This window comes from Dermacentor variabilis, chromosome 10 (genome assembly GCF_050947875.1).
Source record: "Dermacentor variabilis isolate Ectoservices chromosome 10, ASM5094787v1, whole genome shotgun sequence".
NCBI classification, from domain to species: domain Eukaryota; kingdom Metazoa; phylum Arthropoda; class Arachnida; order Ixodida; family Ixodidae; genus Dermacentor; species Dermacentor variabilis.
Genome location: NC_134577.1, coordinates 43,798,675 through 43,825,387, shown reverse-complemented (window position 1 = coordinate 43,825,387; position 26,713 = coordinate 43,798,675). Strand labels below are relative to the sequence as shown.

The 26,713-nt window shown below is 43.8% G+C and overlaps 2 protein-coding genes across 3 annotated transcripts in view; one reads left to right on the top strand and one right to left on the bottom strand.

Annotated features, from left to right (window-relative positions):
- The window catches only part of Synj (synaptojanin), a 117,309-nt gene that overhangs the window by 31,046 nt on the left and 59,550 nt on the right, over nt 1–26,713 (bottom strand). The window contains exons 1-8 of one of the 2 annotated variants that reach the window (XM_075672520.1): nt 16,707–16,991; nt 15,527–15,613; nt 8,907–9,180; nt 4,707–4,932; nt 4,222–4,305; nt 2,244–2,305; nt 2,003–2,099; nt 1,066–1,229 (exon numbers count right to left, since the gene is read on the bottom strand). In XM_075672520.1, the coding sequence (XP_075528635.1) occupies nt 1,066–1,229; nt 2,003–2,099; nt 2,244–2,305; nt 4,222–4,305; nt 4,707–4,932; nt 8,907–9,180; nt 15,527–15,613; nt 16,707–16,833 (1,121 nt within the window). In that variant the 5' untranslated portion in view covers nt 16,834–16,991. Of the gene's footprint in view, nt 1–1,065; nt 1,230–2,002; nt 2,100–2,243; nt 2,306–4,221; nt 4,306–4,706; nt 4,933–8,906; nt 9,181–15,526; nt 15,614–16,706; nt 16,992–26,713 lie in introns of those variants that run through there. The other variant, XM_075672521.1, reaches the window with a different exon arrangement.
- The window catches only part of LOC142560422 (uncharacterized), a 101,500-nt gene continuing 92,255 nt past the window's right edge, over nt 17,469–26,713 (top strand). Inside the window, exon 1 of the mRNA XM_075672526.1 lies at nt 17,469–17,726. Coding sequence (XP_075528641.1) covers nt 17,603–17,726 — 124 coding nt within the window. The 5' untranslated portion in view covers nt 17,469–17,602. The remainder of the gene's footprint in view (nt 17,727–26,713) is intronic.

Here is a 26,713-nt window from a genome sequence, read left to right as displayed (position 1 = left end):
CTTCTGAAGGCTGATGTTGGTTTCCATAGGTTAGAGGGAAGCATCCAGCAGCTGTTTCCATAAGCAAGCTAGCCAGCAGAAACAAATCTTTCATCATCAGGATAACCTAATCAAAAGCTAGAGACAATAAGAGGAATAGACACAACACTGATTGCTGGCTACTAGAAATAGCCGCTGAATATATAGTTGTTTTGATGTCTACACTACACTGCATCTCTACACACATAAATACAAAAAAAATGTTTAAGTAGTATATTTACTCATTGCTGTAATACATATGAACAAAAGGGGGGGGGGGGTATGCAGAACTAGACTGGACGATGTCAGTTTTGGACAAAATGGCTCTCATTATAATTTACAAATTTCTTTATAAGAAACCCTCTACCAATTTCTCTTTTTGAAGTTTGTGAGAGCACTAGTATATTTCCGAATGTCAAGATAACTTAAATGAAAGATTCTTAAAGACAAGTAAACATTCTCACACTAACCCCCTTATTCAGAAATGCATGTTAACTTGAAGCCCATGCTTAACTTGATATAAATGGCGCCTCACGTGAATGTGCCCAAGACAGTCATTGCATTTCCTTTGGTGTGTTCACGACAGACGTAATTTAATTCAAGACAAGCGTGCGCTTCAAGTTAAAATGCATTTCTGAATACGGGGGTAAGACTTTATATTTGTCTCACTCGAACATGGAATGTGCTATAGATTTAATTGGTACTATACTGTGCAAAAGATCCCTCATTTTTGAAAACATCATTGCACATCACTTTGGTACATGTACCTTATAGTCTTGTCAAGCCATAGTTGTACAGGTGAAGAATATCCTCAAGTAAAAGCAACGATGACATCATTACAAGAGGACAGAATTTAGGGCAAAACCAGAGGTTGGGTAGAGTCTAATACTTTAGCACACAAAGGTACCTTTGTTTTTTACAGTTATTAATACTGGAGTAAGACAGCCTTAAAAGAAAATAGTAAGTTGAGGCGAGTGAGTGAATGAGGAATTGACTGAATAGAAACTGAACCCTACAATAAAAAAGTGGCAGCAGTGTTGTACTCACATGATGATATTGCTGCCATCAAAGTAAAAGCAGCCAAAACTGGTCAGGTGCGGCGAAATCTGGTTCTTGAGGTGAATCAGATTGTCTTGTCGGCCGCCGCGACATAGTGCATGATAATCGAACGACACCATGGACGTTTTGCGCCGAGATGCCTTCAAGTGGTGCTGCACATTTAAACACAAAAAGAAGAAAACATTTGATATGTTGATAACAAAGGCCCTAGATTCACACCATGATAGCATACTCAAATGATCTAATGTCACTACAGAAAGAGCTTGTACAACACAACTCTTTTTTGTTACTCTGCCTTATTCAACCCAGTTACCACAGTACAAAACCTCAATTACTGCATCATGCAATAAACATTCCAAGATATTCACAGAACTGCTGTGACCACTGCTGGTTATCATGTGGACTTCGAAACCACAGACAACCAAGATCTGTCAATCTTCACACAAACCTGGTTCCTGGTATGAACAGCCTTAAATGAACATTATGGAAGCTATGCCACTTCTTTATTTTACAGTCATGCTCCCTTTAAGTGAACGTCTCCATTGTAAGGTATTTCAGCTAAATGAACTGTTTTAAGAACAAAATTATGACACATTCCAAGCTGTTTGGACAAACTCAACTTCTTTAGGAGTGAGTTCATATGCAGAGAGTTGTAAAGTAAATAAGAAAAACACATATTGTGGTGTTGCTGCAGCGGTGTCGGATAACGCCGGCCGAGGGGCAGGCTTAAAAAGCAGGCATAATGGCCGGAGCATGGAGTGCCACAGAACGAAGCATAAGTCTTCCATTAACGAGGACCAAACAAAGACTACTTTTATTTCAACAGGGGGAAAGAGAACACGGTGCAGCACAATGTTGGGCATGGCGTGACGCTAGCAGTCAAACAATTTCGCAACCGAAACACAAGACGCAACACACATCATACCTGAAACATTTGTGTAAGCATTGTTTCTCCTTCTTTCGAGCCAAGAAGATTTATGATGACTTGATCACCGTAACGCTCCTTTATCATGGACATGTGCCTTCGGAAAGAAGTGAATGAAGTCAGAGAGGGGTCTTGAAATGGCACAGAAACTGTATTCTCAATGATAAGAGAAAATCAATACATCGGAAATTGGGCAAGAAAGCTGAAGCAAGTGGGTTGTAAAATCAGGAAGCCAACGTACCTTTCAAATGCTGGCACCGACGCCTCGCTGCCTCTAGACATCTTGACTCTGTGAGAACCAACCTGCAAGGAGGCAGGCAGCAAACGGAACATATATTTTAAGTTGTAAAGACCATGTAAAAGGATGTAACATCCGATGTTATGCCATAATGAAGGGCTTGAAATTTATCTGACCACTCATGTACGACCATACAAATGGATGAAGTATTCTCTCAAAACTCTATGCACATTAATTTCAACATAAGGGGTAGATCACTAGAAAAGAAAATGAAGGTCAAAGTTATCCTTTTATTACTTTCACATTTAGACCTCAGCAGCGGTCAGGTCACAAAAGTATTTTTTTAGTATTGGGGCTATTGTGGATTGGTAAATCATTTTGAAACATACCAATTTTAGTTTTAGCCTCTTTTAGAAGACGCTGCCATCCACCTTTACCGATAAGAAGTTATAAATAGCCCTGAGAAGATGCCGTCAAAATATCTGACATCACGGTGAGCTAATGCGGGAACTTAAAGACTGTGTCACCACCCATATTTTCGCATTTGCCACTTTTTCTCATATACAGGGCCTCTTCTCATGGTAAGAATGGCTTTTCTGGTGTTGTAGAACGGTAATTTATTAATACAGCTCAAATGACTTTTCTCCTTAATGTCCCTTAAAATGAGCCCCTAAGTACTATAGGTGTAAAAAATTATTGTTTTCTGTTCCCATCTATTTATAAAAACACAACAGGCTTAAGTGATAGGCCAGTGTTTCAAGGTGCCCAAGTAGAGGTTTTACAGGTGATAAAATCATGCAAATGTTGAACAGGGTTAATGACGCCACTACGAAAATGCAGTAGCAGCTTTGATGAATTCAGTTTGTCATTGACAAATTGTAATCAACCACTGATGATAAATAAAAGTCACTTACATGTAAGATTACAGCATAAAAGGAAAAGCAGTTTGGTCAATTTTATTGGGTTTTCTTATCGAAAAGAGATGCAGTTTCGCACGAAAAGCAAAGTATTGATGGCAATAGCAAAATAGCAGATAGAGATAGTACTTTTATCGGCCGTATCAACTTGTAAACATTCGCTTGCTTACTAAATTAATAAGCATGATGTCAACGGGCACAACAAACATGAACACATCCCACTCGATGACTGCCGACACTAGCTGTCAAAACGCTGGCGTTCGGAACTGCGGCAGCAGCAGTGAGCGAAGTGACATTCGTGCTGTCCATCACTTCTACGTAAAGTGAGCGCCAAGGACACACAGCACGCACAAAGCTACGAGCAGCCGACGTACCTAGACTGTGCCCCCAATGCAGATCGTTCTCAAGATACGGACACGCATCCGAGTACAGCCACCACAGGCGCAGTCTCAGCTGGAAAGAACGCTGCCCCCTTGAGCCTTGCAAGATAGGGTGCCTCGCGCGAGAGAGAAGACGGCATGCTTCCTCTTCGAATTTGTCCCTTTTGCATGAATGAGATTGAGCCGCGATCGTCGGCTCCACTTGCAAGCTTTCATTCGGACATACAGCGTAGGGCGTGCGGTGACGGTGTAATCGCCCTTGGATTTTAAGTGGAACCTTACGGCGACGCCAATGGCAGAAATGCGCTTGTGGTGTCCATTTAATTGCGATCGCATTAAAACTCACTCATGCTGATTTTAGCAGTGGTGGCATGAAAGTCGGTGTAAAAGAAGGGCGCATATTTCACTTTTCGCACATTGCACGGCATGGCTCAGGAGAACCACTTGAAAGCGCAAATTGAACCAGCAACTATACACGAATTCTGCAGCAGCAGCATGTCCCAGCCACTGGTTCCCGACAGTGGGCAGTGCTAGATCATAAACTTGGCGTAAGGAGTTGTGAAGTGAGCATTACTCGGTTAGGGAGTAAGATTGAAGAAAATAAATTTGAAGAAAGTAAGCTTGGAGCAGGGTAGCTAAAGGAGCTATCTACGCATCCAGTCTTTTGTTAAGTCCAATACTCACCTGAACACCAGGTTGTTCCCAAAAAAGTGGCACAGAGCCCCTTGTCTGGACGTATGATGTTATCTGGTCTTCCAAGTAGATTACCTGCAGGAATACCCCACAAGGTCATGGCACAGAGCAGCATAGCTACTCTTTACCAATGTAATGGCTAGCCAATAAAAAGCATTAATTTTCTGCTTAGCTTCTGCTCAGCAGCTCTATGATGTCACATGTCCTGAGATTGTCTACCTTGGCGTGCTTTACCCTGCGCATCTACACCGAATCTCACATTTCGCAGGACACATCACGGCAGCTACACAAGTAGAATGAAAGAGCAATGGTGGATCGTGATGACAAGAATAGTGCGGCGAAAACGTTGGTGGTCAACACTTCAGCATCATTAAAGCCTTGTGTCTCTCAACAATATTATTCAGTAAGCCACTGAATACTGCCCTGCACAACAAGCTATTTCCATATCAAAGCTGTTTCACTACGATCACCCTAACCTGTTCAGTCTCCACAAAGTTGGCGACGTGGCCATCGTCATTGGTGCCGCGGACATTGAAGCGGGTGCCCGCCCGCTCGCAGCTGAGCCGCGAGATGAGGCAGGCCTTGGCCTGCTGGTGGCCCAGGTAGAGGGTGCGCATCTCCACGCCTCCGCAGACTGCCTTCAGCAGCCACTTGTTACAGTCCACGCCATAGCGGAGCAGAGGAATGTGCAGGGTGCGGTTCCTGGAGGCCAAGCATCATGCCACTATTGCTGTAAGCTCGACTAGTTGGTTACTGCCATCATGAAGCACGGTTGCAGCGCTAAGGAAAGCGAAGACACAGACACGATATGCACAGGACATGCACTTGCTGTCTTGTGCTGGTGTCCCTGCACCAGTTAAAAAAGTATCGCGATGCACTTGTGCTTGTGTTTTCTATCTTTCTTAGCACTGCGGCATGTTCCAATTCTGGCCAGCATCGAAGACAGTTTGCGTAGAGTTAAGGAGACAGATTGAACCCAAGTAATGGAATGCATCTGGAACCATGTAGAAGACATGGGAAGACGTCTTAACGTAAGTAATCTCACGGCAACAAAAAATTTTAGTGAATGAACCTAGAAAAAGCAGATATTATCTATATTTTAACACTGCGCATGAGCACCTACGAAAAACATAATCTCATTTGCATTAGGAGCACAGAAAAGTGTGACTATGTTTTCTTGTGTGCCGATGATCTTCCCATCAAGTATCCAAGCATCGTGCTCAGCCACTCTTGTTTGGACAGCAACATAGCCTGCATCGTTTCTGACTTCTATGCTGTCTTTGTGAGGGTGTCTTATTTGATGGCTTCATCAGAATTGAGACAAGACTTATGATAGCCACTGTCCGTTTAGCTGTCTACTTTGCTGTCTACGGCGAGTAGACAGCAACATTGGATCATGTCGATTTAGGTGTAATCATGACCGCTTTGACATAAAATTCTATTTCATGCAAGATTAAAAGCGCAACAAATGTTTTACTGCTACAAACAAAGTGTTTGCAGAATGTGTGAAACATTGACATTGATGTGTCATGGTGTTTTATTTGTCTGCTTTTCCCCAGGTTCTTGAAATGTGCTGCTGTTCGTGTTTACCTACATTTTATGTCATTTCTTTAGAGCACAGTTCTTGGATGTCCGTTCCTGCGGCGAACACCGGTGTAACCGAGCGAACGAGCACAGCAAGATAAAAGCGAATGCAGAGAGCAGCTGGGCATGAACACGTGACGAGGAAAGCGGAGAGGAGGGTGCAGCGTAACCACGAGGCGAAAAGCAGAGGAGGGTATGGTGAAAGTGTGAGAAGAAAAGTGAAGTGCAGCAATGATGGCTATGACATGGCGCCCAAGTAGCGTGCATCGTCTGGGAGGTGTTTCGGTAGCGGCTGCTGTGAATCACGCTTATGCGTAACCTATATGGTGGCTTTCACGATCTCCAGGTTAGTGAGGCAGTCATGCCGCATTTCACTCCATTTGCAAAGTGCCGCCCAAGACAGGTTGTTCATGCCACAGTATATCGGGAAATGAAAACACATACAGAGCTGTGCTCAAATTTCCCATTAGGGAGTATAGTAATACATTGGTAAATTTTTTTGGCCCATCATTATGTTAGATAATTTTGTACCAGTGACAAAACCGTACGTACCATATTTGCTTATAACTGCTGGAAAAAAACACAAGCATTGTTTTCCATGAAGTACACACTAGCTGTAATGGCTATAGGGTCCTTGAATGCGTTGACATTATAATGTGTATGTTCTTTGTACACCTCCCAGCTAACTAACTAAATGAATACCTAACTAAAGAAATCAGTAAAAATGCCTCGAGAAATAGATAATACAGTTAAATATATTATAATGAAGTCACATTTGACACGAAAAAACATAAGCATAGATTCGCTACATGCTGATATAAGCAAGAAATATTTTAATTTACTGTGTTATGTTTCTATTTGTTATATGAAGGTCTGACTGTAATAAGGAGGCAGGTACCTATGTCCAAATCAGTATGGTGCAAAACAAAAATGTCAGCCATGGAAGAAACAATGGCACACCATTAAACAGCAATTAAATGAAGTTTGCACACGTGCATGCAATTCAGAGCTGTACAGAAGGAGAAGTGTGTCTCCTAAATACGACACAGCATGCATCAGTACCACAGCAACACATCAGTACCAGTCAACCAATGAGGTGAAGGTTTTGCCAGGGACACAGATTGGCAATGCTCATTATCTGCACTTGTGCCATTCCATGTGAAAGCACATTCGCTGTGTTTCCTCCTTTCTATAAGCACCCCACAGTCCAAGTTCCATTAGCAACATAAGCTATGACAAGTCACAATGACTAGTTTTACCCAGTCACTTTTTCTCACCGTATACTGCAAGTGGTTGGAATCAAAAGAAAGTGATTAATTGATTAATCAATCAATCGGTCGGTTGATTGATTGAGTCATCTTCCTTCCCCCAATGTAATGAAATGTGGACATAACAATGAAATGCTTGGTATGAAACAGTCAGTGTGAAAACTGAAACCTCCACTTATGTTTACACATCTTACTTGCAATGTCCACAGACCCTTCTCATAATTTACAAGTGTGTTTCTCTGCACTGCCCATATGACCAGCACCAGTCGCCACGTCAACAACACCAGTCATTGTTCAAGTGAAGACAAAGTGCTGTACATGCTGGGGTTTGTCTCGTGCACATGGTTTCATCATGAAAGCAATGCCTACATTTTTTATGTTGTAAAACAAGCCAACTGTGCTCGTACAGTTAGAATCACACTTGTCTAGAGTGGCCAACCTGTCGATCTGGCTGCCGTCCTTCGCAAAAAAAAAAGAAAAAAAGAAGGAGAGCACAAGCCAATGCAGCAGTGAGACCACGAATGGTCAGGCTGCATGCTTGGTTCATGGGCTATTCGGTCGTTCCAGCGATGCAGGCGGTGTGGCAGCGTGCAGCGTGTCACAGTTCTCAAAGCGTGCCGATAGTCAAACAGCTGTGCTAAATTTTAATTTGCTTCACCATACGCTGCTCGAGGCTTGACGAGCTTCGTAAATTGTAATATTTTATAGCCAATTTTCTTTTTTAAATTTACATTTGGAAACACACTAAAGTTTGTTTCTTACTGCACAGCATTAATTTGTTGAAACAGGAGCGCTTGAAAAACAACTATCTGTTACCGGTATGCACTTGCGTTTACTGTTTGCGAAAACAAAAATGTATGGCTTCATTCCCGTGAGAATTTTCAAGGCCAGTAATGACATACTGAACTTGGCAGAGCCTGTGTCTATGTGTACTGCGACGTTCACGCAGTGCGACGGGCCCTTGATTGCACTCGTCTGCAGGTAGAGCGATTCGACGTTGACCTCAGTGTCTGTGATGTACTTGATGCCACAGCATATGATGTGACCAGCTTCGAAAGTATCTTCGCCTTCATTTACACACCTTTGCGTCTCTTTAGCAAGAGAAAGTATGGTCTGCAGCGAAACTAGAGGACCTGACATGCTTTGCTGCTCGAGATGCACACGCTTGCGAGATCACCTTATCACCGTCACGGCAGCCATTTTGACCTACCGTAGCACCGCCTATAGTCGGTGGAGTGACCGAATAGGATAAGCATAAGTGCAAGCTAATGTGAGGTACCAGCTGCGAATGCTGGCGCAGTCCGGAGCCGGCCGCTCAACCACTCTGGACAAGCGTGATTCAGACTGTGCACGCTGCTTGGAAAAATGACTATGTCGCCACTAGTAAGGCAAACTGCCTTACAGGAAAGCTAATCTTATAATTAGGAAAAGGGTCTACAGCACATTACAGAACTTAAAGATATAGCAAATCGGTTCTGTGAAAGCCATGGACGAAGATTCATGAATAGGATAATTCTCATGCACGCACCTGCGGCATTAACTGCAAAGGAAACCCCTCCTACAGGTTTTTTGGCAGTTAAAAGGAAATTGTTCAGATTAGGACACATTTTTCTTTAATTACAAAGCTTTCTTTCTGAGAAACTCATGAGGATTTCCTTTGCAGTTCTTTTTACAGTTGGGTGGATGACAATTTTTTCCTTCAATAACTTAATAACTTCAATAACAAGGTGTGCATTAGTTATGTACCTGTATGCATTAAACACATTAGTATTGGTACTCTTTAATGAGACAGCAAACGAACGCCATCATGACAGCTGCACTCACCAAAAAAAGCGGTTATCCGTCTCGCTGGTCATGACTGCACGCTGGGCGCACAGGGTTAGGTCGAGAGCCGCCTCCGCAGTGGACGGTGTCCATGCAAAGAAGAATGTGCCTGCGTTGAGGACTTTGCGCACATCCTGAACCTTCTCGAGGTCTTGGGCATTGTTGCGCAAGGCCACAAAGAGGGTGTCTGTGATGCGGAACACCTCCGAGGCACCCAGCTTGCCCACCGACTGACAGCCCGTCACTAGCACCAGAAACTGGACCACTGTGTCACCTGCAGAAGCAAAGAGGATGACGTCGAGACTGACAGTGGTTCAAAGCTGGGCTAGCTGGTACAGAAAGCTGCCTTGGAAAGAAAAACAAAAGGAAGGACTGAAAGGGAGGAAACAACAACAGCACTGAATTACAAACAAAGACGTTCCGGTCGCGGTATCTGAGTGGCTACAGCATTGCACTGTTGTGCACTAGGTCGCACCCGACTGTGGCAGCGGCATTCCAATGAGGGTGGAATGCAAAGATGCTCGTGTATAGTGAACTGGGCATAAATTTAAGGAATACTAAATAGAACAATTATCTGAGTTGTTTTAGTACATTGTACTTCTATGATAAAAAAAAAATACAGTCTTGGTGTGAGAAGAAGCTTTGCAAGCCAGAAAAAACACAGAAATGAAAGACGAGTGGCGGTGCTACTCAAATGTTCCTGAACTGGCTTGACGTGATGTTATTGATAATGACGGCATCTTCTCAGGCCTGGCCAACGTTTCATTTGTAAAGGTCTACTGCACTGCGTTGTAAAAGAGTGAAAGACTGAACTTTGCAAATTGGAAACACTTTGATTGATTGACTGATTTATTTATTTACTTTATTTCCTGCTTTTGCAACATAAAATATCAAATCAACAGGTTCATCAACAATAAAGCATGCAATTTCGATGAAATATGAAATAGAACCTAAGACCAATCAAATTTAATCAAATATAACATAACATCAAAACTACATCATACAAAAGTATATACTTCAGAAGAAGAAAAAAAAAAGAAGACGAGATAAACATAATCTACAAAAAAAGAAATGCAGGTGAGTTGCACATTTGATAAATATTTAATAACGTCAGAGATTTGTTAAGTGTTCCATATAGTGGTGTTGTAGTGCATTAGCAAAATCAGGTGACATTGTTATTATGAAAGGAATGGTGTTCCAGATTTTAATACCACAGAATTTTAGCAGACGTTCACTGACGTAGACATTATCAGTAGGAAGTATAGTTAAATTACCAAAAGATAATTGTCTAGTACGACAACAAGGCACGCGAAATGATGACATATGAAAAGGATGATAATTTACAATGGCGTACACATATGTTGCTATTGTAATGGGTGCACTGAACAGTTCCGAGGGTAACGTCTCTTTGTAACCGAGGAGGCAGGTGACGCAGAGCAGGAACGGGTGGTTGCCCGAACGGTTCAAACTCGTGCCAAGCACTGGCGATCCGGCTGGCCCACTGGTTGCACAGCAGGCATGGAAGAGACGATCTGGCTGGCCTTGTTCTTGCGCTCTTCTTCTTCATTACACTATATTTAATTTCCATAAGAGGTCAAAGGAAACTGAGCCATAATGGCCAAAATAAGAGAAAATACCTTTAAATTTGTGATGGCACACTGACGAATCGGTGTTAAGGTTTCAGTGCTAAATTTTTTAAACAAATGAACTTTAACCTTTATTTTCTCTTTTAATAATCATACATTACTGCAAAATTAAATTATATTTTCAAAAGAACACATTACAATCTAAACTGATTTAGTGCTTCTCTTTATAGTACCTTTAAACAACCCCAGGTGGTAAGAATTGACTCACACTTCCTTACCACGGCATGCCTCGTAATCAGATTGCAGTTTTTTTCACGTAAAAGCACAGAAATGAACTTTTTTTACAACTAAATGTCTGTTTTGCAGATGGCCAAAGGATTAAACAGATCTACTGCTAAGCAAATATGATTTCTTTAATTGCTTCTTGTTTTCTTTATCTTTTTAGTTATAAATTTTGGAGTCTTCAAAGTATTAAACTGACCCGCGTAAGAACTATTTTTCGTTCCATAGCTTTGTGCAAGAGGTGGTTGCACCTTGGAACAACTGTACACAGTCTACACGTGTGAAATTCCTGATCGCACAACTCAACCCGATGCTCTGATACTTCTGATTGCTTCTGCCTTTTCCTCAGGTTGCAGCTCCAGTGAGCTATCCGTCCATTTCAGCAATGAAGGTCTCAAATCTTTACAAATAGGAAGTACAATACAAAATCAATTTTTACTGACTGAGATTCATAGCGAGGCAGATATGACAGTTTATGTGATAATTGCTGGTATGATCACTAATTCACAAAATTTTAGCTGTTGATTTCAGGGGCCATGTAATTCAACTGAAGTGAGCCAATACTGAAAGCCTAACGTTTTGTCAGAAACCCTAGAGAAATGAGTACTCAAAATCTACAGTGAAATGCATTGCTGTTTCATCTAATATGTTTCTGCACTGTGCAAAAATGCAGCAAGGCTGGCAAGCTTTGTTTTCCTTATATGCTTGACCTTTTCTATTTCAGGTCCTCAATAAATCACAACAGGACAATTTTGCCTGTAAATTCTAGGCTATTATTTATTTATCCATTTAAGAATTCCTTGCAGTTGTCAGATGATGCATTGCGTAAGAGCGACGTCATAGTAAATAAGTGGAAGTAGAGCAATATTCACACATGCAGCATAACATAAAAACATCGGAGCATCGCACACAAAAAAATGGAAGTATACAAAGCAGACAAAAGAGGCAGAAGGACGAAGCCAGCAAAACAACACACAAAAGTAGTCACTCCAGTGCTAGTTTAACAAGGATAAAAAAATACAAGAGAGGAAAAGCATAAACTCGTAGGGGCAACAAAGCTGCGTACTAACACATAAAAGTGTGTGAGAGAAAGAATTAAATGTTTAATGGTGAAAAAGCTAGTAAAGACTAATCCTTACCATAAAAGTGAAGAATAAAAAATACATCACGCCAATTGACATTGCTATGCAGTGAAATATTTGTGGATGAGCTGGAAAAATTTATCCTACCTACTTGCGCTATATCCAGGATTCTAAATGAGACAATGAAAAGATGGAGTGAATTTCAACAGAATGGATTTTGTTTCTCCTCTTGACCCCCCTTCCTGACTGACACTCCGGAATGTGTTTACGCAAGGCTCATCACTGCTTGGACACATGCGCGCATTTTTGCAATCCGGGCATCAAGTGGACATTCTACAGATGTGCAATCTATCTATCTATCACTCTCAGCAGAGCTGTCATGGCGTAACCTTCAGCATGATGTCCAATTTTAACAACAGGTGGTCTCTGACGTAACATCTCTGCTGAAGACAGTGCCAATGTGCTGGTCAACTAGTACACCACATGAAAGTAAAGCTAAATACACGGAGGCAGATATACGAATTAGTATATCCACAAATTTCTTTTTGTCCCATGTGCTTACACTGATTTTGGTAATTGGCCCTCTGCAGGCATTCTTCCCAGTAGTGGTAGATTAATGTTTACAGTCGCTGGCTCCATAGAGAGAAGAAAGCTTCACCCCATAAAGCCCAATGATCATATTACAAGTCATAAATCAAAACACTAATTTCAGCATGGGAAACTTAACAAAAAGGCCATAGTAGCGTTTCTGACATACTGGATCAACGTTTCAGTTCTAAATAGCTCAGAAAATGATAACCAATTAGTTAATTACTATACTTGTTATATACAGTTCGAGTAGCATTATACGCTCCTTCTTTTTCCTTCTTTCTTTTTTGAGTGTACTTTTCAAGGGCCGAAATAAAGGTGATCAAAACATGCTTTTGCGCTAGTTGGTTCATATCGGTAGTAAAACAGCGCTATACAGAGTTTGCTATACAGCGCTAAACAGAGTTGTTAGTGTGCCCTGTGTATGTGTCGTTCTTCTTCGTCTGGTCCCTTGTGTTCTCTGGCGCTGTTTTACTACCAAAGGTGATCAAGTTGTTCTAGTTTTCCTTGATATGTGATAGTGTTTTGGCTTTCAGGGATCAATACAGTGACATTCGAAGCTATATATTTAACACTTATAACACAGTTTACTTGACCATAGAAGAACACATGAATCAGGTTTGAATTAGCCAACATTTTGATCAAAAGGGATGCCGAAAAGCCACTGGTGCATCTTGAGGCTTTGGAATAGAACTGAATTAAAGAGAGTGGAATTAAGAGCATTTGGCTGTACAGATATAAAAGGGTATGGTGCGAAAGGCCTCATTTGGTTGCCAAAGTATTTAGACTGAATGAGATTTGTTGCATTTAAACTGGAAAACAACGTGCTAGTTTTTACAGTACCACAGTGCTTAATTCGGTTCTGTATTATTTTCTGCAATGAGAGGCAGTGAGGATGACAACAGCTCTGGTCTTCTGAAGCTCTGGTATTGAATTAGCAGAATACACAATGCAAAAATGGCAGAAAAAACTAAGAAAAGCAGTACAAAGCTTGTAGCACTTAACACAGAGGGCTATCACCTCAGGTTAGTCTGTACATGACAGTGTGTTTGTCTATTACATGTTTCTTGGTAGAATCTTCAGTGTTTACTAACTGTTTCGAACGTTTTCCAGCTATAAAGCTCAATGCCAGGTAAAGTCGGGTCATAGAGCTAAGGCCGCAGACATGCAGTTCATCTAAGGGCAACTCATACTGTTTATTCCAAATTACTTTGCCAGTGCTACAGAGGCCATGGAAAACAGCAACTAAACTTTACAGTCAGGATAAATAGGCATCAATAGTGAATCCAAATCAACACTGCTGAAACCTGCATGTTGATATCTGTGCAGCATGTATGCCTTCTTACATGAAATTTGTAGAGTTGCTAGAGCATTCTGCAATGTCCAGTTGAGGATGCCGTGTTACCATATACACGTCTAGGCATCTGTACACCTTGCTGCCCAAAAATTATATTAGCGCCATAAGGCGCAGTGAAGTCTTGCAGCTTTACAGCAAGTCTGGCTGCGAGCATTCTGGGCCAGAATGCCATGGTCTTACAGCGGTTGACTGCCATGATCCGCATTACTTTTTAACAGTTAGATTTCTAAAATTTTAGTTCATATAAGAACATTTTCACAAGAACCAACTTCTTAATGCTGCAGAATTTAAAAGCTTGAGAGCCAGAGATTCCTCTAAAACTTCAGCATAGTTTAAAACTTTGAAGTTTCAGCCTCACACATCTTAAGTCAATGTGCACATGACCGTGAAAATATGAATTTGCTCCTGTGCAAGAAGAAACTGGCTTATAATAGCTTGGCATAATCGCTCAGGATGAAGCCTGTCTAATTCTTATTACTCAGAGCTCTGTGTCATATATTACTAATATGCAGCAATAGGTCGCAACATTTATCATTACCTAACAATTCACTTTTATTTCAGCAGTGACAGAATATACTGCACACTGAGTGACTGGTTGCATTAATTTTTGCAGAAAGGATTCGACCCATAAGTTAAATTTGACCACAGGGAAAAAGCTAGGGAAAGTTTGCTGCACATCAAGCTGTTGTATAACTTTAAAGGAATTTAACATCCTAACATAACACATGGAGTATGAAAGAATGCATTCTCTCAATCATTTATTTTTATATTGGATAAATGACAAGGCTGCCGATTCTCTTGAAGCAAAATTAACATTTCTGCTTCATTGTTATCTTGCTGTATAAAGAAGTTTTTTTCTTTAAGATATATACAGTCGAATATCAACATAAATTATCAAATATAAGGAAGTAAATCTAAAATGTATATCGCCAATATCAGCGTGTGTAACAAATGAATGCTTATAGTGAATATTGGATATAACAAAAATATTTTTGTGTCGCATGCAACCTCATTATAATGAGGCTTGACTGTAGTCGCTTGTTTTGTTAGCACGGCACCAGTAGTGTGCTGCGAATAAAATAATGCTAATAACTTCTGCAGTATTGTAACATGTCACAGAGAGGATGAGAACACAAACTGTGCACAGTGTCTGTGGTATGTCAGTTTTTGTTTTATACAATGACCATAGCTTCCCACCTCAAATTCCAAAGTGAAAGTGTGAGTCAATAACATGAGTCACTTTGCCATAATAAAGTTGAACGTGTGAGCAAGATTTATTGGCGTTGGCATAAGTGCACAAGAAAGTCAATGAAAACTTGCAATGTTTTTCTGTATCAGAGTCTAGTGCGCACATGGCCAGCTATGAGTAAAATGAGTGGCCATGATTGTTTTGCAAAGTTTAAAAGTGAAGTCTACGGCATAAGATCTGTTAAATGCAGCTTCAGCGCAATTTAGTCACATTATGCCATGCATGCTACAAGTTTCTTTGCAAGCTCTTTTTTGACATTGCATGTCAAATTGGAACAATGCCTTCTTGTAACAATGACACGAAAAATCAAAATCAAGTTAACAGGTCCCCCACAGAGACTTCCAGCTGCTAACAGTTGCAGCGGTAAAGGAGCTGTTTACCACGTGTTTAGACTTCACATGTCAAGGTGTTCCCTCCAAATTAAGATGTTAACTGCACAACACATTCCTGTGGATAATGCAAAACATTGCACTAACCTGCAGTAAGCTGCAGCACTCCTAGACAGCCGTGGGCATCAAGAAGCATTGTGTATTCTTTTTTTACTGTGTCTGTTTCCTGTTGAGCTGAAAGAAGAAAAAAAAAATGGCGTGTAGCATGAAACACCATGTCCACACTTAAGTTTTAGAACATCATAACCACTTCGCTCGCACATCAAACAGGTGTAAGATGTGGAACTAATCAAGAACTATATAACATGTTGCACGCGTACCGGTAATCCGCACTACTGTAACGCGGGCATTTTCCAACGTACTCGCTTTAACACAGGTCGAATCGAATTGAGATAAAGCACTGCCACACGTAATATTCAAGCATGCTCGATTTCAGCCTTCGATCGCGCTCCCAAAGTGCAATGCAAATAGACTTCCTTTAATATCGCAACTACCAGTAATCATATCTCGAGGAGCGTGTGTCACTCTAATCTTGTTGACAGCTTTACGAACCTGCGGTGGTATATTCCATACCATGAAAACTGATAATCGTTCTTTAGCTTAGCGTGAGTCTACTCCGATAAGTGTCAAATAATGAAGCGAGCCGAGCGTGATGAGAACTTCAGCGCATTTATTAAAAGCAGCCGGCCGCTGTCAGGTCATCGCAACGTAAGGTAGTACCTGCCATTCGGGTCTCAGTAAACAAATACTCGGCACGACACATGAACGACACAACCATCGCATTACGTGCGAGTGAGAGAAGCAGAGATCGTCCTGCGCGGAGAACGGAGAGACTAAATACTCCGGCGAAAGTCGGAACGAGCACGAAATCTCCGTCAAGTTCGCGCTTCGATCAGGAAAAGACTTGGAGAACTCTCAGCCAAGCGGGACGACGATGCCAGGTTGCGGACCGTGACAGATGGCACAGAAGCATGACAAATGGGCAAGGGATTTGCAGCGCACAGAGTCGACACAGTTCAGCGACGCGCCGCAATTAAACCGAGCCGTCTGGCGTGCGCTAACCGCGAGAACCACTGCATTTGCCGGCCATCGGGTCCTCGAAACACGGCGCTGGCACGCGTTAAGCGTCTAATTCCAGCGGTAAAACCAAGATCAGCTGCGAAAGGAACGGGTCAGGTGATTATCGGCAGGTAGGAGGCGCAGCGGCCGGAGATACCGCCGCGATCCAACATTCACGGAGGGCTCGGGAAGCGAAGTTGAAACTCACACAACACTGCGATGGCCCTGGATTCGAAGAGGAGGGTTTCGTTCTTGGACCGCTGTTCGAGAAGGACGCTGTAGGGGTTCGGCGGCCGCACCTTGTGGTAGATGCGGAAGCTCTTGCCGAGAGGCATCGCGAAGCGGGAGTGCTGCCTGTCAGCGACTACGACCCGGACGATGCGCGGCCTACCCTACCCTCACAAGATCGGCGCAGCCGAGCAACTTTCGCTCGGCTTTGCCGCACGACACAGAGCGGCCACTCTCGCGAAGCCTCTGCAAGCCAACGCGATCCCGCGAGAATGGGATGACCCTGCTAGATATATGGTACAACACGAACCTTCGAGAAATTCAGACAATATGCGCAAGAGCTGAAAAATAATAGCGAAATGTAACACGCATATGTATTGTTCATTTTTGAAAACGCCCAGTCATATTTGCCTTCACAAAGAGTACACGTTAAGCGTTTGTACAGATTCACTCTTTAGTATGCAAATGAGGAAATGTTGTTGTAGCGTCCAACCTCATTTTTAGTGTTTACAATTAAGTGTACACTTCAATAATTTGAAGCAACATTTGCAATTAGATAGTTTATTTTTGTTTCCGCAAAGAGCGGCAATTAGTTCAGTGTAGACAAAAGGAATATGCCTCATTTCTCTACGCCACACGCAGCAGTAAGTGCTGCCATCTGGGGAATTCGGCGCAACTCTCTAGCTCGTTTCCTCTCTCCGCGCGCCTTTCCCGCGTTTGAGAGCGAAAAACAAACAAGAAATCAAAGCGAACCTGCGGCGAGTTTGAAAAGACGCCGTGCGGCGAGCGAAGCACTTCGCGCGAACGCGTACTTGCCGACGACGACGGCCTACACGGTGTGTGCTGGCGCGCGGACGAGAACATCGGCGTCGTCACATGTGTTGCCCCGACGACGATGCTCTTCGCTGGGTCGTCCTCGTGCGACTCTTCTACGGCACCGGTTTTGGAAGCAGTTGGGAGTACGCCTTCACCATCCACTCGATGAACGTGCGACGATTCGGTACGTTGCAGCCGCCCATCCTCATCGCTGAAGATTTTGTTTCTGTAACGTGAGCGAGTGTGCGAAGTTTCGATCAACACAGATGTCGGTGCACGGGAGTTCTCCATCGCTGTCTTCTTTACTCGACAGCTTTCTTGTACACGCAGCTGTGAGCGTGCGGATGCCTCGGTACGGAGCGATTGCCTTTTCTCATTACGATATTTGTACACAGCGGAATCGTGCTGAAGCGTGTTGTCGAACAGCACAGAGAACGGAGCTCGCTCGCAGTTCCAGCCGCGTCGTCCTTACACTTCTCGATCGCCACATTCGGTCGCACATGTGGCGACCGTCGTCGTGAAATCCCTGAGCGCGCGGTTTGACGCAGAGGTTGAAGGGTTGTAAAAACAAAGCGGCAGTGACGCAACAATAGCGCACTGCGTTCACGACGCTCTCATGTGTAAACATACATCATCGGGTACACTTGCTACAACTGTGTTCTTTCACAGTTACGTCAGAAATCACAAGTGAAGCGAGTCGTAAGTGAAAGAATAAACGTTAGCTTTTCTCTGGCCAAGCTGTGTGAAGCCTGTCCACGGCATGTTGCCGAGGGCGCCTGCTAAGTTCAACAGACAGGTGTATCTTTTCGTCCACTCGACGCACACAAGTCGTGCGCGATAGATAAGGAGCCCTTTTTCTTCACTACACGGGTTGACGACGATAATGGGAAAGAAAAGAGAGCCCACGATGACAGTTTTCTGTGCCACGCAAACTGGAGATGATATAGGGTACGGAGAAAAAAAGAACGCCTAAGCGGCAGTTTCGCGTTCACGTCATCGCAACCACTGGATTGTTGTAGATGCGGAGGGGAGAGGTTGAGAGGAGGTCGCTGAAGGGTGACAGCCGCTGTAGCGACCCTGGAGTGTCGACACGTAGCCACAAAGACCTGTCAGTCATACGGAGTCCTAGATTCACCGTACGCTTCGTAAAAGAACCTGTATCTGCGCGAGGAGAGGGAAGGAGCAATAAAAAATTGGGGCTGCACCACCAAAGCTTAGCAGAAAGGATCGAGGTCGTTAATTAGCACTCCAGCTGTACCGCTCTTCGATTGCCGCAATTAAATTATTCTATTCTGAGCGAGGAACCTAACATTATGTTTCAGTTAAATGTGTGCCGTCATTTGTGTACTTGCTCGGCCGAGCGTTATTGTTTGTTTATTTATGCAACGTAAAAACGAAGTGTGAATCGCATCCAGGTTGCCTGTGGTGACGCCAGATGTCGCGCAATTTTGTACTCTGTGCATCTCTATCTCATGCAGGCAAGTATGCACACTTGCGTGACATTAGGCTCTTTTCTTTTACTCTATGCATGAATCAGCGCTCTCTATGGTGCTCTTGGGTGGCGCAACCATGCTCAGTTCTGCAGCCATCAACCATTTATTTAAACTGACCTTTATTTGGCTTGACGTTTTTCCACGCGTTTTTCCAGGGCTGGGCGTTGCATCCCGTATAAGTTCACACGCATGCATACGTCGAAACTTCTTGGGTGGTTTTCTCTTTTTCATTTGAGGTGCTGCGAAGATTATGTGGTGATTGATGTATTGGACTGATTGTCAACTCTACGCCCACTGTCATGTTGAGCGATGAAGCCGTGTGATTTCGTGTGTTTTCGGTTCAATAATAAAGTTTGAAACATACGCTCACTGTGCGTAGCGGTAAACTTCACAGCTAAACTGTCGTGTTTACGAATATTCTTGTTTCGTATGCCGGCATGGTGGGCCTTCGTGAGCATTGACTAGTTTTAGAGAACGGACAAAAAAAAAAACGCAATGTACTTGCTATAGCGAAATCTTCGTTCTTGCGAACCTTTTTTTTTTGCGACACCTTTCTTTCTGTTTGAGTTCATGCCTTGTATTTTGCGTTCATGTCAACATTATGTGAAAGTTTGACTAACTACCGCCTCTTTTTCGTATTCTTATTTTAGTTATTCTCTGCACGATATTTACTGTTATTACGGCGGCAATAAGCTTTTCCAGCTGCATTAATGTTCCCTTTATGTTGTAATGCTGAGGTTTCATAACACGCTGACTGGTTGCTACCCGTTGCCACACTATCCATGTCACAGTACCGTTGCTTCAAAAGAATGTCACGTGCGCCACGTGAGAACCTGTCACGTGACAAGTTCTCGAGATCGGCCACCTACACGCGCAGAACTCTCTCACAAATGTTCGATCTATTTCCCGTCATTCACATCGCAGAATAAGCGTAATCAAACGCAGCCTATGGTGTGGCAACACTGCGTAATGCGCACCTCGCTTACCGCGACTGACGTCATTTCCTACCAGAGCTACAGCATCCAGCTATAGCTAATTCTGTTCAGCTGCGCTAATACGTGCGCCAGACAGGTAGATGCCTCAATGAGCGCGCGCGGTCTCTGTGTGGTGGAACTAGTCCCGATTTCGCCTGCGATTGCAGAAAACACTCGCTTAAGCCTCTTCTGCAACAAGTTGAGATCTTGAAGAGGAGCCAAAGTTCGATTGCACGACAATTAGCGGAGGTATTTTTCATAAAAAAAGAAAGATAACGTGAACAGCGAGTCAGCGCACCCTCTGCAATTCCATATCAGAATGCACGAGTATGAATTTTTGAACTGTCATCTTTAAACCTGCTCTGTTGACACTGGATGCAATGCGAGGTGTGCACATGTCCGTCACTTACATGTGTACACATGCCGTCGGAATAAACATTTTAGGTGAGTGCAGTGCTCTGTCCCCTCGCCTCCTCTTTGTTTTTGTTTTCTTTTTCCGAATTTTCGCGGTACTTCCGTCGTGAGGGTTCAGTGAGTGCAGGAGCACTGACCCTCTCTGTCAACTCTCAGGCTCTGTAGAAACGACAGTCTATCAAGGAGAGGGAGGCCCGGTATCCGGCCCAAAGACAGGTCCGGTCAGGCGCACTGTGACTGGGCATTTCGACGCGCAGATGGCTGTTCTTTTTTTGTTGTTGTTGTTGTTGTTACACGTAACCCATACGCGCTCACGATCGCAAACACCGACGCCCACACTCTCCACGTACGTATATCTACATCCAACTCACTGTTAAAGCGACTACAGCGTGCGGATCTCGTTTTGCTGGCGTTCTAGCCGCGAGCCCCGGCTGAAGGTGCGTGTCGATGCACCGCCCACGTGCTCGTGACCTACACTCACGTGTTCCCTTCAAGAGCGGACTGCAGATCACTGCACACACACACATTCGTATACGCGCCCATGGCATACGGCCGCGAAAAACTTTCACTCCACTTTCGCGACCGTATTACGCATGCTGCTCTTTCGCGCTTAATCCGCAATCGACGGTGGCCGAGGGAGCGCTGCTGCTGCGGCTATTCTTGGAACTGGCTCCGATTCTGCCAAGACGTGCGCCGGAAACGCCCCATTCAGAATCACAGTGGCAGCGCCGTGTGGAAGGTGTTGCTGTTCTTTCTTTCTTTCTTGATTCGCGGCTGAAAGCGTGGGTGGCCACCGTGACCGCCTGCGCGGTGCACTCCTCCACCTGTCTCACTTCAGTTTTTTTTTTTTCTTTTTCTTGTTTTGTCAGTTTTCGCTCACGCTCATCTTTCTCTTCTTTTCCTTTCATTCTTCCGCTTTTTTTTTTTTCTCGCGTTCGCTTGCCGATTTTTTGTCACACGCCGGCAACGGGGCAGAGGCTGCTCGAGCGGCTGTGTGTTGCTGTCGTCTTGGCTGCTTAATAACCACCCTGCGCACCCGTACATGTCCGGTGTCTCAAATGTTGTGTGCGCCTCGGTGCTTTCTTGTCTTGCGACAGTACACGCGCCGTCAAGACAATGGGCAAAGCGTTCCAGACGTCGGTGGGAAAGATGGCCACGCAAATAACTTGATTTTTGCCAGTTAGCTAGGGCGTACACACCACTGCGTACTTCAAAAGTTGAAGAAAAGAGGGGGAGGGGGAAAGCAAACGTTGTGGCAAGGAACTGTGACTTCTGATTGCATACACGATGGTATAGTGGTATTGCTAGTAGTAGTAACTGGATGGTATAGGAGCAGTGCAGTGGCTATAGTAGAATTAGTTATATAGTTGGGTGGTTGATACAGCAGTAGTGTACTTAGTACGCCCAATGCAAAAGGCAGTGGCGAAGATTAAACTATATATCGCAAGGAAAACACTGCACGCTGGTTAAATGCGTAATCTTCCGAGATTTACTTTTCAAGAAAAAAAAATGCAGCTTGTAATTCTATGCCAGACCGCTCCTGAGCGCTTTTTTTTATCATTGGAAGTAAGTAATGACTAACCTGGCATTAAATGCCTTTTCTTTACTACATCTTACTTGAAAGTTGGCTCTCATGTTGCGTGGTTCATGTCATAGCATTTCGCATGAACTCATATTTTAACTGCTCTGTGTACGCGTAGCTGGAGCGGTCGGTATTTGGAGCTACATTAATACGATACACGTTTTCACGCTTGTTGCCTCCGCGTCCGTAATCGTCCAGCGTTAGAGGACAATCAGGTCAACCTGTCTGAAGCTAACCGGGGCGCATGTTTTCTTTTCTTTAAGGTAAAAATAAAGAAACTGAAGAAAATATAAACCGGGATTATCCTGTTTGCTCGGTCTCGGGCCGAGAGAAATAAAATAAAAAAGAAGGGTTTCCGGTTAAAGGATCGGTGCAGCGCCCCTTTGTGCGCGAAAAGCCGGTCTCCTGCGCAGCGATTGGTCACGTAAACTACAGGGTTTCCTAAACGTGAACGGGCGCGGTTTTTACAGCGGTCACGTATACCACCGTGCTTTCCCACCTGAGGCGCAACCAAGACACGCGGGATATAAAGAGCAGGTCAGTTAATGCACACTCGACAACGTTATCCCGTGGCAGTCAAAACAATACCGCGACACTGCAGTAAGATTAGAGGTTGGATTGCGCAACACTCTGACGAGACACACGGAAGAGAAACACACACCACAGAGCGCTCTGTGGTTTGTGTTTCTCTTCTGTGTGTCTTGTCACAATGTTAATCCAACCTCTAATATGCTCTACCAACACGTCCAGTCTTCAACTTTGACTGCAAAAAGAAAAGAGAGATAGATAGATAAAGAGATAACTCTGAAAGCAACGATTCCCCTAAATAACTATAATATAAAATGTACACAGCGATAGTACAAACAAGAAACGCGAACGTATAAACCAAAACTATATCCATAACTGTAAACTATATCCGTTCAGGAGCCTGCAGTATAACCGGCGTGGCATTTGTGCGCCATCTCTTGCTACCTTATCCATAAAATATAAAATAAGAAAGAATGCAGAAATGTATAGAGCCCCACTTAGCATTTTCCCTTTTGATACGTTTTCCCGGTTATAGCGTACGCCGATGTTCTTTTTTTTTTTGTTAGCGCGATGAAAACTATGCTTCCTGTGGTTTACCAGACAACTTCCGGTCGCATGTGTTTGATAACCAATTTTGTCTATAAAATAAAATATATACTGTACTGCATTAATTTGTACCATCTGTTCTTTTATTTAGACCTAATATATATTTTTAATTGGCTTTGACAGATAGCGTTGTTTCACATTTCCTGGTAGAAATTACTTGCATGAGAAATCGAAGTGTCCAAATAGCGAATTGAAAATATTAATTAACTTTCCGATATTCACTTTAGGGCACAAGTTGTAGGTGCGATGATGAAGCTGAGCATTAAAGGAGTAATGTCTGCTTATTTTAAGTGATAGTGCGCATATGTAACACTTTAGCATGACCTTGTGCGTATGTTTTATTTATTTATTTATGTCGATTGACTTCTATTTAATTTCAGAACCTGTAGAACGAGCCATTTTGTATCTTTATTTTATATATTGACAGTTTGAGCGCGTTTTCAAAATGTGCTTTGTTGCCAGCACGTTTCTGATATCACGTCATGTTATCATTGTTTAATCATCGGACAATTTATTGTTTGTAAGGAGGCCGGCGGCACTCTGGTTGCCAACATTAACAAGTTCATCCAAATCTCTCGAACGCCTAAGCATGTAAAGCGGACAGACACTCACGTTAAATTATAGGGTTCTACGTGCCAAAAACACGATCTGATTATGAGGCACGCCGTCGTGGGGGTCTGCGGATTAATTTTTACCGCCTGGGGTTCTTGAACGTGCACCTAAATCTAAGCACATGGGTGTTTTTGCATTTCGCCCCCATCGAAGTGCGGCCGCCGTCGGCGGGACTCTATCCGGCGACCTCGTGCTTACCAGTGCAACACCAAAGCCACTAAAAACCACGGCGGGTGTAAAGCGGACAAATTCGATGTATGTGAACTTGACAGTTACATGAAATTTTTGCAATGTTCAAGAAAGTTTTGCAAAAGTCTTACTCACAGCTTATCAGTATACATTTCAGAGCGGTGTATAATACACCTTTTGGCGCGATAACGTTAGGGGCCCAGTGTCCGGCGTTTGGCGCGGGCGGCGTTTGGCGTTTGGCGCGGCGTTTGGCGCGGGCGTACCCGCGAGCAAGAATTCCTGTTTATGTTTAGGTATATGTATATGCCACGCCTTGCTATATGATATGCGATATATGCGGGTTATATTGCCACGCCACTCTATCACTAAAGTTGCTCATACCTTCCCTTACATTCATGACAAAATTATTCCTCGGAATTTTGACAATGACAGTCCGCAAACAAACGTCATGAAACAAAACACCGACAGCGCATGTTTTTTATGTTAAATCTTCTCAGACTGAAATATTATGAGTGCGAAACAATAACGGAAACGTGAAAATTATCTAGTTTTTTCGGCGCGGCTGTGCGTTGTGCCTCCGGGATCGGCCCACGCAAGAGGTCGTGTTCCTACCAGAAAGCTCGCCTTCTCTTTCACTCCCCGTTCCTCTCCCCAGGTGTAGGGTAGCAAACTGGACTCAGTCTGGTTAACCTCCCTGCCTTTCCTTCTTCCATTCTCTCTCTCTCTCTCTCTCGCCTTCGTACAGAGCGTTCGCCGCCAGCGTTTCCCGGCAAACGTTGTATACGATTACATAAACTGAAGTTGCCGGGAAGCGTGAGAAGCAGTGAGGGATCTTTGAATGCTGTAGCTAGCGTTCCACTCTTAAAGGCGAAGCTTAAGCGTCCTCCAAGTTGTGTTAGCAGTAGATGTATTGTAGGTCTATTTTACACAATTGCGATATTAAGAGCACATCTCTTATGCGCCCGTTCCTGTGTTGAGCGTCGAAGTCCTTGGGCGTAACCTAGCGAACGAAGCACAGCGAAGGATGAAAGAGCGAGCGCGGAGAGCACCGGGGGACGAAAGACTGGGATGAGGAGGAGGAGGGTGCAGCAGAGGAGGAGGGTGCAACGGAACCATGAGGCGAGAAGCACAGGGGGAGGGTATGGCGAAAGCGCGAGAAGTGTACTGCCGCGCAAGACGGGCTCTGCGGCGGCGACCGTAACACGAGATGGCGCCAAAGTAGCGCGCCATCGTCTGATCACCGATGGCATGAGGCGAGCACGTCTACCGATACCATATACGGAAACAAAGCGCTGCATGAGCGGAAGTCTGTCTGCGGCGGCTGCCGTGAGTCGCGCCCAAGCGTCACCCACGCGCTGCCTCGCGATATTCCAATTAGCAGGCACTCGCGCCAACTTCGCTTCATTTCCAACGTACCGCACGAGAAATGTTGTCTGCGCCAGCCATTATATCGCGAAACGAAAAGACATATTGAGCTGCGCGCAAATTTCGCATTGGGGAGTATCGTAATTGTCGGTGAATTTTTATTTTATTATTCCTGAGAATATGTTTTTTCGTTGGGTCTTTGGAAAACCAGCCAAGGTGGAACATGTTCCTCATATCCGAAAATTCTAATTATCCGGGTTCGTCCTGGCGGAGAGGGAGTCTCATGTATTTATATTTATCTATCGCACATTAAAGAACCACAGGTGGCCGAGATCAATTCGGATCTTCCTGCTACGTTGTTTCTAATTCCCCGTATCTTGCTTTGGCACTTTGCAGTTTGTGACATTATGAATTTCTTTTTATTTACTCGGTATAAAATACAGCGAAGGAGTATTTCAGTTCCTGAAGGTCGTTTAGAGAAACAGCAACCGGAGAAAGTTCACCTCTCGCCAGTTCGAGTGTGTCACGTACGCACCCCTCGAGAATCACACAAAAGTTTCCACTTGACTGTCACACCGATTACGAGCGTGTCTGGCGCGATTATGGCGTCTGCTAGCGTGCGCGGAGATTATCGCACCCCGCCCCCTAACCCCCTGCTTAAAGAGTGCTGAAGATACGCCCCAACAATACAGACACCTGGATGGTCTGGTTTTGATGCGCGTGATGGAAGCAGCAGGATAACTGATGCATTTCCAGCGCTCCAGAATAAACAGAAGAAATCTGAGAGTAAAAGAGAGCAGGACAGAGAGGACGCCTGTCTTGCACTCTTGAGTACGAGTGCGTCCTCCCTGTCGTGTTCTCTTTTACTCCCTGAATTTTTTTTTCTTCCGAAGCGCTAGAAATGCATCAGTTATCGGAAACCAAACTGGTCAAGCTTTCTAACATAAGAACAGCACGGTAAATCCGTGGCTCTGCTGTCGCTGTGGCTCAGTGAATCTGGCGTTCTGTCCGTTTTACAGCTGTTCTCGGTAACATCAAGGACGCGCGATGCTGGTGGCAGCGGCACTAGACGGCTATAAATGTGCTCAATGCGTTGATGTGCTATAGATGTGATGAATGTGCTGTATATGTGCTGAATAGTGCTATAGATGTGATGAATAGGAAGGTAAGTACAGCGTAAATGGAACTGCAGGTTACTACGGGGAGTCATAAAAAAAAAGAAATGAAAGAGAGAAAGAAAGAAAGAAAGTGAGAGAAACAGAAACGGTGAATTCGGTGCAAGGGATGGGAAGAAAAAGTTTCACAGACTCCTAAATACATTATGCCGAAGTTACTATATTTCAATTACATAAGAGTGGTACTTTCCTCACGCCATGCTAAATCGCGCGGTCAAACATTTACTTTATTG